This window comes from Cyphomyrmex costatus, unplaced genomic scaffold (assembly GCF_001594065.2).
Source record: "Cyphomyrmex costatus isolate MS0001 unplaced genomic scaffold, Ccosl1.0 scaffold273, whole genome shotgun sequence".
Classification (NCBI taxonomy): Eukaryota; Metazoa; Arthropoda; class Insecta; order Hymenoptera; family Formicidae; genus Cyphomyrmex; species Cyphomyrmex costatus.
Window position 1 is genome coordinate 1,368,154 of NW_017276833.1, and position 13,072 is coordinate 1,381,225.

The window sequence follows — 13,072 nt, forward strand, 5'->3', positions numbered from 1 at the left end:
AAATTTATAATTATGTTTTAAAATAATGTATATACATTTATTGCAGTTTTATATATCAAACAAAAATTCTTTCCCATTTTCCTAAATTATCACATTGATAATGTTATATATATACAGGGTGTTAGTAAAGTATATTGCCACATACTCAACAGAGCGATTCTTTGATTTATTTTCAAGTAAACAAGTCCATATATAAACATGTGTCCTAAACGGCTTAGTTTCCGAAATGGAAAAATTTAAACGTGTAGTAATAAGAAAAACAAAAATAGGCTACAGTTCTTCTGATGAAATAAAACAATTAGATGAATTGTTGAAAATGTCCATCTTGCGCCATGATACATCCATCAAACCTGACCCGCAGCAACATCAGGACTGAAGTCTATTTTTGATTTTGTGACTTTGACTTTGACTTTGTCACATTGTTTGTGCGAATAGTAACTCACGTGAAGCAAGGCATATTTATGCAGGAAGATATCTCCAACGCAATTTACCGTTTCGTCAAACATTTGCGAACATTCACCTGTATTTCGGAAACTAAGCCGTTTAGGATACATGTTTATATAGACTTTTTTACCTGAAATAAACCAAAGAATCGCTCTGTTGAGTATGGCAACAGACTTAAACTAACACCCTGTAAATATATCTTCTTAATCTATAAAATAAAGAATATAAATTAATTTTAAGAAAATAATATGAATTTATTTGAAAAAAATTTTTTTCAAGATGTGTCAATAGTACGGGAGGAAACATTTTATTTTTTTCGAAAAAGGATTTCTACTGAAGAGTTAAGAGAACTTTTTTAATTCATTGATTGATTATTTATATTGATTATTTATATTATATGTACAAATGTAGCTTTTACAAAATAAAGTTGTATTTGCATATAAATTATTAATTAATTTATCAATTAATTAATAATTTATATGCAAATACAACTTTACTTTGATTAATTAATTGATAAATTACAAAACTCGCCTATTTAACATAAAGTAAATATAAATATACTACAAGAAATGAAAGAATTGGTAGAGCATCAATAAAATAAAATTGAATTGTTTTCAATCTGCTTTTAATTAATAGATAATTATAACTTGTAAGACTATATGAACAATTTTCTAGACAAACATCATCTAACCTTTTTATTTGTGTCACAAACAAATTTTGATTAAAAATATATCATAAACAAAGAATTAATTTTCGGTATATGTTTATTGAATCATTTCATATCTTAAAACTGGTTTCAGTTAGAGTGGCTCTCTAGTTTCAGCCAAATTCTTTAGTAGAAATAGCAACGGTTTTACGAACTTATAAATAATCGTCGCCACATATATCGGTTCTCGAAAAATAATGAAACAAAAGCCGTACGTTGCATATGACGGATATGAAAATTTATTTGACAATATATTAATTAAAGCTTTTTGAATCGTTCAATTTTATTGAATCGTGACAAAATATTTGTTTGACATAAAGAGAATATTGGTGAGAATGATGAATAAACGTAATCAAGATAAAGAAAATGATATGGTAAGTGTATAACACTGGCAAAAAATTGGAAAATATATTAAAATATTAGTTTAAAAGAAATAATGCTTATAAATTTAGATATCAATCTTTATTAAAAATGGTGGAATATGTATGAGCATATAATTTTGCATTTTTATGTAGAACGAAGAAGATAAGAGATTACAGGAAGAATTGCTACAAGCAGTTGATGTATTACAAGTAAATAAATCTTGACAGTTTCGGCTTAGAAGAAAAAACAAACCATTGAAAAATATATTTAAAGTTTATTAACTCTCTCTTTAATAATTAAAAAGGCTCTTAGAAATAAAGGAATTGGATTCCATGAATATGTATGTAATTTTCATATCAGGGTAAAGATGAAATAGCTATGTTGCTGTCATTGAATCATCTGAGAATGTTAATACGTACATCCACGACTTCGATGACATCCGTACCGAAGCCTCTCAAATATTTGCGAAATTTTTACCCGAGCTTGCGCAGCGCATACGAAGGACTCCAAAGGGACGAGGCGAAGATACGTTTTGCAGAAATTCTGAGTGTACTCGCTCTCGCTGGAGCTACTCCGGAATCCAGGGACTGTCTGAATTTTTGTATCAAAGGAGCTGTGGATAATCCCGGAGAATGGGGCCATGAATACGTGCGACAACTCGAGGCGGAGATCGTCGATGAATGGACGAATGCGCCGGTCAAAGAGGAGCGTGAGATCCGGTGAAATATAATTTATAAGTATAAAAGTGTAATATGTATGGTAAATTAAAAAGACAAATTAAGAGTCAAGAATTACAAAATTTTTTCTTTAAATGAAGTAGTCGAAACATAAAATAAATATCCAATCGTCAGAAAACGCTAAAAACATAGCATTTAAAAAAGAATTAAAAAAGTAACTTCACAATATCGAAAAATCGTAGATCTTCAAATCCATAACTTGACTAGTTTCGATTATTTTAATTATCTTAGTTTACTTTATGTTTTGACTACTTCATTTAAAGAAAAAATTTTTTAATTCTTGACTCTTAATTTGCCTTTTTAATTTACCATTTGTTTTAAACTAAGAGTTCCTTTACATTATTTATTATTGTTTTTATAATATGTATGTTATATTTAAAAATATATGATTACACAAATAAAACGGTTTACAATGACGTGGTAATATCTGTGGTAGAAATTTAGATATCTCACTTCCTTATTACGTATTCCTAATGTTTTACATTTACATCAACATCGAGAGACGTTGTAATGAGAACAATGTAAAATACACTAACGTGGCACATTTCTTGTATTAGAAAGCGTCTTACACCCTTGATCAAGAGCATCATAGCGTTCGACACGAGACACAATGCGGAAATACAAGCGTGCGATTTATGCTTGGAAATCGACGAGCTGAATTTTCTCGCGGAATACCTGGAGCCTACAAACTTCGCGCGTGTGTGCTATTATTTAATTAGCTGCGCGGCTTACAGGTATTATTCACTGGTTGACATTGTTATAATTAAAAGTGTATCGATCTCATTTTTTTTTTTAAATAAGAGCAAATCTAATAGATTTTTAAAAATATAAATTGTTATGTCGAACACAATTTGAAATATAAATCCATTTATAAACAAAATATAATCTTTCGAAGCTTTACAACTTAATGTTTGTAATATAAACACAGCTTTATTTTTTAAAATGAAATATATTGAAAATATTAAGCTATTCGCTATTCAACAAACGGCCTAATCCACTTCGCATGTTTGATTTATTTATTAAACTACACGTATTTTTAATTCAGCGAGGAGATAGAAAGAAGACAAATATTGGAATTTGCTACGGAGCAATACCTAAAATTTAATGAGTACACGAGGGCAATTTTGGTAGCGCTGCAACTTGCAGATTCGGAACTTGTTTTCAAGTGCTTCGCCGCTTGCCCCGATTCTTTGACGAGAAACCAACTAGCCTTTATTCTGGCCCGTCTGCAAGTAACTCCTTGCATAATATCTGCATAGCATTTGACTTTATTTCATAAGATTAGAAGCAGAACAGCGCAAAAGGCGATGTTAAAAATCATTCAGAAATGCCCTACATTTCATTCGCATACAAAAATATGTAAATGTATTATAAATAGCTAAACTTCTATCTGTAGAAAATAAATTAATTTCAACGAATTAAATAATAAGCAACAATTATACAATCTGCAAGCGTCTTTCTACTTCCTTTTAATCCAATAATGAGTATATCTTTTAATCTTTGCAAGAGAATTTAATACGATTAATTAAAAAATAGAGAAATATAATTATAAAGACAATGATTTTAATTTCGGAAAAATTAATAATTAAAAGAAAATTAATTTATTCAAGAAATTGAAATTTATTCAATAAATTGACAATAAGAGAGTATTCTGCCTGCTAAATAGGATCAACCTCTAAGGTCGGAGTATCACGGGAACGATGCCAAAAACATCGAAGCAATTCTCAACAATGGCCACGTAAACACCCATTTCCAAATTCTTGCCAGAGAGCTTGACATACTCGAGCCAAAGCTCCCAGAAGATATCTACAAGAGCTGGTTGGTAAGCGGATTTAGGCAAATGGAACACGATTCGGCTAGAGCGAATTTAGCAGCGAGTTTCGTTTCTGGTTTCGTGAACGCGGGTTTCGGACAGGACAAGCTGATGGCAAACACTTCGGATTGTTGGGTGTATAAAAATAAGGTTTAACTCTTTAACAATTTAAGAAGAATATCTCAATTAATCAAATAAATAGTAAATGCCTACCAGGTCAACGAATTAAAACGATGCTATATGAATTAGATGTACATTAAGTTTACTTCATTGTAATATTTTTACTAAATTTATGGTTTCGACTTAATCCTCCATCAACAGTAGAAATACTATGAATTTAGTAAAAATATTACAATAAAGTAAACTTAATGTACATCTAATTCATTTTTATTTGTTGACCTGGTAGGCATTTATTAATTATTTGCTTTATTTATACAAGCGCATATTAATATTAATTCAAAGTTTGATATTTTAAACGATAATATATCTAAGTTTTTAATGTGGTTTAGTAATAAATAATAAAGGAATTAAAAATAAGCATATACCACGACGCTGGATAGATTTAGTGAAATTATATTGTATTTCGTAGAATATTAAAACGAAATTTTATTATTATTAGTAAACGATTCGGCCTTTAATATGACCATCATCGGTAAACGAAGAAAAATTAATTAATTTAATATATTGCGAAGAATATTATTTAAATATGGAATCGTTTACTAATAATAATAAAAATTTCGTTTTAATATTCTACGAAATACAATATAATTTCACTAAATCTATCCAGCGTCGTGGTATATTATTTTTAATTCCTTTATTATTTGATATTTTAATTAATGCTAATTGTAACTTTTCAAAATTTTAAATCGAATCATGACATCTTAAGGAATCCTTAAATATGGCTGGCTTATCTCTTATGTAATAAGAAATATAATATAAATAATCATTTATCATTTTATAGAAAAAGAAGGATTGAGAGATATGGATATTAAATCTTTCAATTAAAAAGTTCTATGATATAAAAATATTGGAACACAAATGAAAATATGTAATCATTTTTTCAGGAACATGGAATGTTATCGGCTACTGCTTCTTTAGGCTTGATACATATGTGGGACATCGACGGCGGATTAATTCCTATCGACAAGTTAGTCTAAATTCCAAGTAAAAATATAGATCTTCCATATCGCAAATTAATTCTAACCTTTGAAAACATTTCTTTGGAAAAAAATATAATAAAATTATAAGTCGTTAAGAGGCAACACCACTCTAGAGCTCGAAAAAAGACGTGAAATTCGGAGCAGCTTACCCATCGGATTATAGAACGAACGGTGACGCACCGCGTAGAGGTAGTTTCAAAATAAGTACTTAAAAAATTTTTCCGCGCTACGGGAACTTTATTTTTAAGACTGTAAGGCATCATTTAAATGTAAAAAATCGATTTTTTGTAAATTCTAGAGTGGCGTTACCCCTTAATAGAATTAAAAAATAATTTTTGAGCTTGCTTACATGATTCTGTTATTTACTTAGATATCTTTACACAAATGAAGATTACGTGAAATCTGGTGCCTTGCTAGCAATCGGACTAGTAAATTGCGGAATCCGTAATGAATGCGATCCGGCTTTGGCACTTCTCAGCGAATATGTAAAATCAAACAGCCAAATCCTTCGCATAGGAGCCATCATGGGTTTAGGTCTGGCTTACGCTGGTTCCAGAAGAAAAGACGTTACCGAACTTCTTTCTGGAGCTCTAGCTGATGAGCAAAGTAATGCAATTTTATTATATATAATTTTTATTTATTTTCTTCATTCCAGTTTACTTTAAAAAAAAAAAATAAGTAAACTCTTCTTTAATGATGAAAAAAAAATTAAAGATAATCTTTAACATTTTAAATTGTACGAAATTTTTTTTCTCATATTTTGTTATATTTTACTATACACATATAATATTTATACGAGTCGAATTAAAATTTTTTATCTACAAAGGGATAAAAGCAATTAATTGTCACAAAATAATTTCTTTCAGATAATATACAAGTGTTGTCACTGGTTGCCATTTCTTTGGGTCTTGTGAATGTAGGCTCGGGAAATTCCGATGTATCTTCGGCAATCTTATTAAAATTATTGGGACTATCTATAAAAGAGCTCGTTATTACGCATTCCAGGTATAATTATATGTTATTATATTTATGGATAATGTAAAAGTCATATATACGTAGATAATATTATAAATGTTATACGTAAATGTATATACAATATAGGAGTCATTTTTGTTATACGCAGATTTTTGGCGTTAGCCCTAGGAATGATTTACATGGGAACTCGAGATGCTATAGAAACACCATCCGCAGCCCTGGAGGCTTTACCGGAACCGTATAATTTTGCTTCGCAAACTATGCTACAAGTAAAATTCAATTGTTATAATTTTCTTGAAAATTCAAATACAATCTCTATGAAACTTTTTCATAATCCAACCAGCGAGAGGTAGTTAGAATTACCCGTGTGAAGCTGGCCTCCCAATATTAAAAAATCGATTTTTTAATATTGGGGGCCTAGGGTGAAGTTGGCACCCCCAAAAACATAATTTTCGTATACCTTTTGAATTAAGGGTGAGCAAACGAAAATTCCAACTGAGCATTCGTGAGCAAACGATGAGCAAACGAAAGCATGAAGAAAAAATCGATTTTTTAATATTGGGGGGCCAGCTTCACACGGGTGTTAGAATTACGTAACTTCTCCGAAAAGTAACGTATATAATTTAAATCTGATAAAACAATTCTATTAGATTTGTGCATACGCGGGCACTGGTGATGTATTGATAGTGCAAGAATTATTAAGGATCTGTTCAGAAACAATCGAGGAAGTAATGAGCGCAAAAACGACATCTGAGAATACTCCGATACCAAGTTGCTGCGATCAAAAAACACTACAAAGCTCTAAACTAGAAAAGAAAAAAAAGGACGACAGTCAAATCGAGGAATCTACTAAGTAAGCGTATCACTAAAAGTAAAAATATAAAAAAGACATTAATAAATAGCAATTAAGAATATATTATAAATAAGAGAGTAATTTTTTCACATAGATATAATTTGAAAAAAAAAAAAATTAATTTTTTGTTTCTACATATTAGTGCTAAATAATTATAATTAAAAAATAATTGTATTGTATTAATATCAGGGGTATTGGAAGTCCACAAGCCATAGCATCCCTTGGGGTAGGTGTAGTTGGACTTGGAGAGGGAAAGGAGAATTCCCGGATCTTTGGTCAGGTAAGAAGATTAAGTTCGTATAAGATCTCAAACCGTGATGAATATTTACGAGGACGCTCCTATAGTTACCTAAGGCGGAAGACAAAGAAACATTTAAATCTCAATTCACCTTAATTAGCGGTAATTTATGAGTTCCTATAATTCATTCATAGCGATTTAACACTCTCTTTTCATGACGTAGAACTAGAAGCGGAAGATCAGTTAAAAGTGTAATCGACTTTGATTAATATTTATTATGGGAACGACTTTTGTGGTCCCTTGAGTCCTTGCTACGATTACGATGCTTAACAAATCATAGGTTGGAAGATATGGGTCAACGCCGGCGCGATGCGCTATGCCTCTCGCATTAGCTTTATCCTCTTTGTCGAATGCTGACCCAGCTGTCGTGGACGTGCTGAACAAATACAGCCACGACCATGACGCCGATGTCGCTCTGAATGCGATCTTCGCTCTTGGTTTGGTAGGCGCAGGTACCAACAACGCGCGATTGGCGACGATGTTGAGACAGCTGGCAGCTTATTACGCGAAGAATCCGTCTCACCTATTCCTTGTGCGCATCTCTCAGGGTTTGGTGCACCTGGGCAAGGTAAAGGCCTCGATAAAGTCGGGCCAATAAAAATGTTTACAATTAAATAACAACATTAATAAAGTAACAATTTATTTCTGATGAATCAACTCATCTGTCCTTGATATAGAAATATGAAAACTTATCAATGATCGTTCTTTCCTTTAAAAAAGTTGTATTCTCATGTATTTTTTCTTTTAGGGCACTTTATCTTTATCGCCTTTGCGGTATTCTTCGAAAATTTTAGATTACACCGCTCTGGCTGGTTTGATGGTCGTCCTCGTTGCATGTTTAGATTGCAGGAATCTCATATTATCTCAGTCTCATTATTTAATATACTGCTTGGCGATCGCGATGGAACCAAGGTGGCTGGTTACTGTCGATGAAAATCTTACGGTACACAAGGAGAGATTATCAAAATCAGCTATAAGATCTAATTATCATTTGTAGGGTGTAAATATTCTAGGTTTATAAATGATATTGTCAATACTTTGTAGAATTTGCCGGTGTCTGTAAGAATCGGTCAAAGCGTGGATGTTGTGGGGAAAGCAGGTAATCCGAAATCCATTTCCGGCGGTCACGTACAAACCACACCAGTGTTGCTGTGCATGGGCGAAAAGGCGGAATTAGTGTCGGATCAATACGAGGCGCTCTCCAACGTGCTGGAGGGTTTCGTAATTCTTCGTGAAAAAGTAATTTCGTGTTAGTCTTATATCCTGCGGCGCTTCTATCTAACGTGTGAATTTTTTACAGCAGACTGCAGCGAGTTGAGAAGCTCCGAGTTTGACGTTCTGTAGTGGTTTCTTTTCTGTTAACTTTTGAATTACACGAATTTTTTTGCCAAAGCAAGGCAATATCAAGCAAACGGGAATGAAAAGATGTATTTGCGGAGCTACATGAAACTGATCAGGAAATGAGTCTTGTGCGCGTAGCCTTTACTGCAGGATATAAGCTGCTTGATAATTAACGAAATAATGATAATAACTTTGTTAGTTCGTTCGTATGTTTTGCATTTATTTAACTTTAGGGACTAGCGGAAGCAATGTGCTCTATACAACAGAAACATACATTGGTTCGCATTGCACAGTGGGGACAATAACGTTGCGCCATGATCAAGAATATCGATCGTATGCAAAATTAACAGTACGTAAAATTTAAACAAAAGGGATTACACGAATGTGTTTACGCGAGCAAGATATATCCATAAGAAAAAAAAAAAAATAAAGGAAAGTTACAGCCGTGTCGATCTTAAATGACATTGAAGTAACATACGTCAGCGATCATGGAGCACGTCAGATTTTCTTCGTGACGAAGCTATCACTCAAGGCAATACAAAGATCCAAAACGCTTGTGTAAGATCATCGCTCCGAAAGAATTCAGGATGCCTTGGTAGGAATTATAAGTCTTACACAAACGTACGTGAAACGCTTTGTAAGATTAACGATTCCTCTCTTCCTCGCATGAAACGTCCCACGACATTTATTTGTTAGGCACATGACTTAAGATAAGGGGGCGAAATATGTGAATAATAAAACGTAGCTGATTTGACAAAATGTCGCACTCGCGTCCGTAGTAAAGTATAATTTGATGACTTTGTTCGAACGAAGCGTGTCAATTTTATTGCACGCATGTATATTCGAATACGTAGTAAACTCATCTACATATAATAATCATACGGCATAACAGTCAGAATTTTGATACATCGTATTTCTCACTTATATGTATATGAAAATTTAACATCATTCGCTTTGCGCATAAATCGGACTATATTTATTGGACGCGTGTATGTCCAATATCAGCTTAACTGCTTCGGCTATTAACTTCGAAACTTTTTTTTTAATTCTGTGCAGGACCTAATTTAAGGGTGGAGGACAATCATTGCATGTATCCATAAAATTAAAAGTTTTACTTAATCAGTAGTAATCACTGGTAAAATTATCGCGTTATATATACATATTCTGAAAATAGCATGAAATAACTTTTGAAATATAAGATATGTGATAAAAGTGATTTATGCGTGTTTCGCACAAAATACACCTCTTTCTTCAATTTGAAGTATTATAAATTTTTATATATTTTATAATATTTAATATTTATAAAATGTCTTGTAAATATAATAAGTACATTATTTATAAAAACTTTTGATATATTTATAAAGATTTAAATTTTTATAAATATTATATGTATGCAGCATATAATACTTATTTATTATATAATATCACACATATAATAGTTACTTCTATTTTTTTTAGAAAAACTTTTTTTATACGTTTTTATTTTGGAAACTATAAAAATGAGCTGTTTCCTTTAGAAAATTTAAAAAATCACTACCCAAATAGATGAATATAAATACGCGATTTTCAAAACTTGTTTTACGCTACTTCCAAAATATTGTGAAAATTGCTATATGAATTGAATATGATAATAAATCCATTTATAGTTAAAACATACTTCCTGTTATTGCTAGATCCACCACAACTATAAATTTGGTCCTGATCTTCTTATTTATACTCTAATGTAGAGTGATCGAGTAATTATAGAAGTCTATCGCAATCCGCACCGCAGAGCGTTTCTTTAGTTAACACATCAAGGATAATTAAAAGGATAAAGACAAATTGATATCTCCTCACACAAGACATCGTATTTGCGCGTAAACTACTTTATAAAATAATCCTTGTGTCGTAGAGTAAGTTAAAAAGTGACAAATCACACGCAACTCGTTCGATTAATCCAGTGCAATCGCACCATTCAGCAAGCTGGGCTCACCTATTCTTAACTCTTCAGGTTGCACATAGTAAATAATCATAATATTAATAGTAGTTAAAAATTAATAATGATAAATCCTACATATAGTAGCGTTTTTTTTCCTTGCGTCATAATCTTCCACAAAGATTAATATGTATGTATGCGATTTAGCAAATACGCGGTTATGTACTTTGAAATATCCTAGCTGCTCCTCCACGCCGCTTTTTCGACTTCTCGATTAACTTCTTATTTACAATAGTAAATTGTATTAAGAGTTTTAATCATAATTTTTTTCTATTTGATTATCTTCTCCCCTATGTTAATATCAGCCACCATTGCATATTCGTCAACGTATATGAGTGAAAACAAGTCGCGCGATAGAGCTCCGAAATGGAACCTCAAAACGACTACATCGCTAAATAAATCGGGTCATAGATAAAGCTGCCTGTGGATTCGTTGCTGCGAGAAAAAAATTGACGACAAGTGGCAGTGCTTCCGCATCATTACATTGTGTATTCGTGTGCGTATGCGTCTGCGTATGTTGCGTGCGCCCTAATCTAGAGGACGTTTATTTTAACGAGCGCACGTCAATCAGCAGAATAGAATGGTCGCAATGGTTGTCGAACACATTTTTTTCCCCGCGATACATCTACCCACGCAGTAGGAATGTACGGTCCCGTACCGCAGTAATGCAATCGCGACACAACGCGATGTGTATTAAGCAAAAGATGTGACATGAGTTAAAAGAGACGGGCACGTCTTTTGATTTCATTGCGACGCCACTGTGGCAGTCTGTAGAATTCCGATCGAGAGCACTGTAGAACAGCTTCGAATTCTGCATCGGAGAGGTGTCGCTGAAAAAAAATTCGGATTATTTTCACGTTATTGTATCATTAATATATCACACAATTAAGCTCAATAATAATGCAATGAAAAGAAAGAGAGACAACAAAGAATATTATTCTTAAAAATAAAAAATTATCACATGACAGTACCGTAGGTATAATAACCTCATAACTTATAAATAAAGCGATTAAACAATGTTGGTGCTCACAGCTAGTACTCACCTCGAGATTGCAACGATCCACGTCAGCTGGCAGCCTGTAGTTGGTGATAACAAGTAAATGGTAGGGATAAAGTTTGGGCGGTTCGGTTGGTGCAGCTCCCATGTCTGGCAGCGATCTTCTTACGTGATGACCCCCGTGGCCCCCAACAACCGAACCTAGGCCACCGGTATACGTGGTGGACGATGGAAGGATTCCACCATCATTCTGCGCCATAATCGTATAAAATTATGAATAACATTAGCAGAAACAGATGTGAATACAATAATAACATGGACGATGCGAGAAAGGTGTAAGGGGTTGCATTTGCATTCTTCGAATTCTTAGAGAAGCATGACAAATTTGAATGAAGAAAGATTCATAACCCGATGTCAAATATAAATTTGATAATAAACTCGTAAAATGCAATAAGATCTTTTCAAACGTACATCAATTAAAAATTTTCAGTGTCATGCATCCCCCAAAAGTATTCTTGTCCATGTCCTTTTACAATAAACACATTCATTACACACTATAAAACTGTTATATTCTCGCTGCATAATAATAGAATAATATGATTAACAAATTCCTCATATATACCCCGATAACAAAGTCTGCGGAAACAGATTTGGAACAGAGTCTGCTGACAATTTTTCATTGCAGATTGACAACAAATTGTAGACAGAGTCTGTATTATCAGATATTGTCAGCAAATTGCTGCTAAACTGTTAACAACGTCTGCTGACATGTTTTGCCAGCAGATTGATAGCAAAAACCGAGCAGAGTCTGCTGACATAATCTGACAGCAGATTGTGAGTATATATATATATATGTATATATACACGTACGAATTCGTATGACTCAATAGACTGCTTCAATATCAATTAATCAATCTCTAATTACTAAAATTATATTGCTTTGGGTTTCAACGTTTTTCGTTCTTTTAATATTTAGAGTATAAGAATATAGAGAGAATTAATTTTTAATCAAAATAGATTGAAGCATCTAGCAAACACTTTAATTTTTTTCTAAATTTACGTACTATATACAATTTTTTAATTCTATAAACAATGCTGTACACCTATAATCTTTCAAGTGCAAATAATGTATATACCATACATGCATTTCTCTTAATGGAAAAATCGTTTCGTATAAAAAAATATGCTTTTCTATTAAAAATATTACATATATACATTTTAATACGTGAAATATTTATGGTAAGTAGCCATCTTATAGTTTAAACAAATTATTGTTAACAATGACATATGGTAATGTTAAATAATCTGTTTTCATAAAAAGTTATTATTTCATAGTATAATATTATAATATAGAAGTATATATATATATATTGCATTAAATTGCTATACGATGGTATCTATTTCCTGTTA

The 13,072-nt window shown here is 32.2% G+C and overlaps 2 protein-coding genes across 7 annotated transcripts in view; one reads left to right on the plus strand and one right to left on the minus strand.

Moving 5' to 3' along the window:
* The first annotated feature begins 1,485 nt into the window (after window positions 1-1,485).
* Window positions 1,486-9,052, plus strand: LOC108774710 (26S proteasome non-ATPase regulatory subunit 2). Its single transcript, XM_018540871.1, has 15 exons — window positions 1,486-1,524; window positions 1,666-1,722; window positions 1,874-2,232; window positions 2,808-2,984; window positions 3,296-3,482; window positions 3,917-4,213; window positions 5,128-5,210; window positions 5,594-5,829; window positions 6,090-6,228; window positions 6,347-6,467; window positions 6,849-7,051; window positions 7,241-7,331; window positions 7,630-7,917; window positions 8,098-8,292; window positions 8,394-9,052. The coding sequence occupies exons 1-15, from the start codon at window positions 1,486-1,488 to the stop codon at window positions 8,601-8,603; spliced, it is 2,682 nt and encodes an 893-aa protein (XP_018396373.1). The 3' UTR covers window positions 8,604-9,052.
* Window positions 9,053-10,278: 1,226 nt separating this feature from the next.
* Unc-115a (actin binding LIM protein Uncoordinated 115a) overlaps window positions 10,279-13,072 on the minus strand; it is a 30,711-nt gene continuing 27,917 nt past the window's right edge. For all 6 annotated transcript variants that reach the window (XM_018540967.1, XM_018540966.1, XM_018540964.1 and 3 more), the window contains 2 exons: window positions 11,709-11,912; window positions 10,279-11,495 (listed from right to left, as the gene is read on the minus strand). In XM_018540967.1, the coding sequence (XP_018396469.1) occupies window positions 11,382-11,495; window positions 11,709-11,912 (318 nt within the window). In that variant the 3' untranslated portion in view covers window positions 10,279-11,381. The remainder of the gene's footprint in view (window positions 11,496-11,708; window positions 11,913-13,072) is intronic.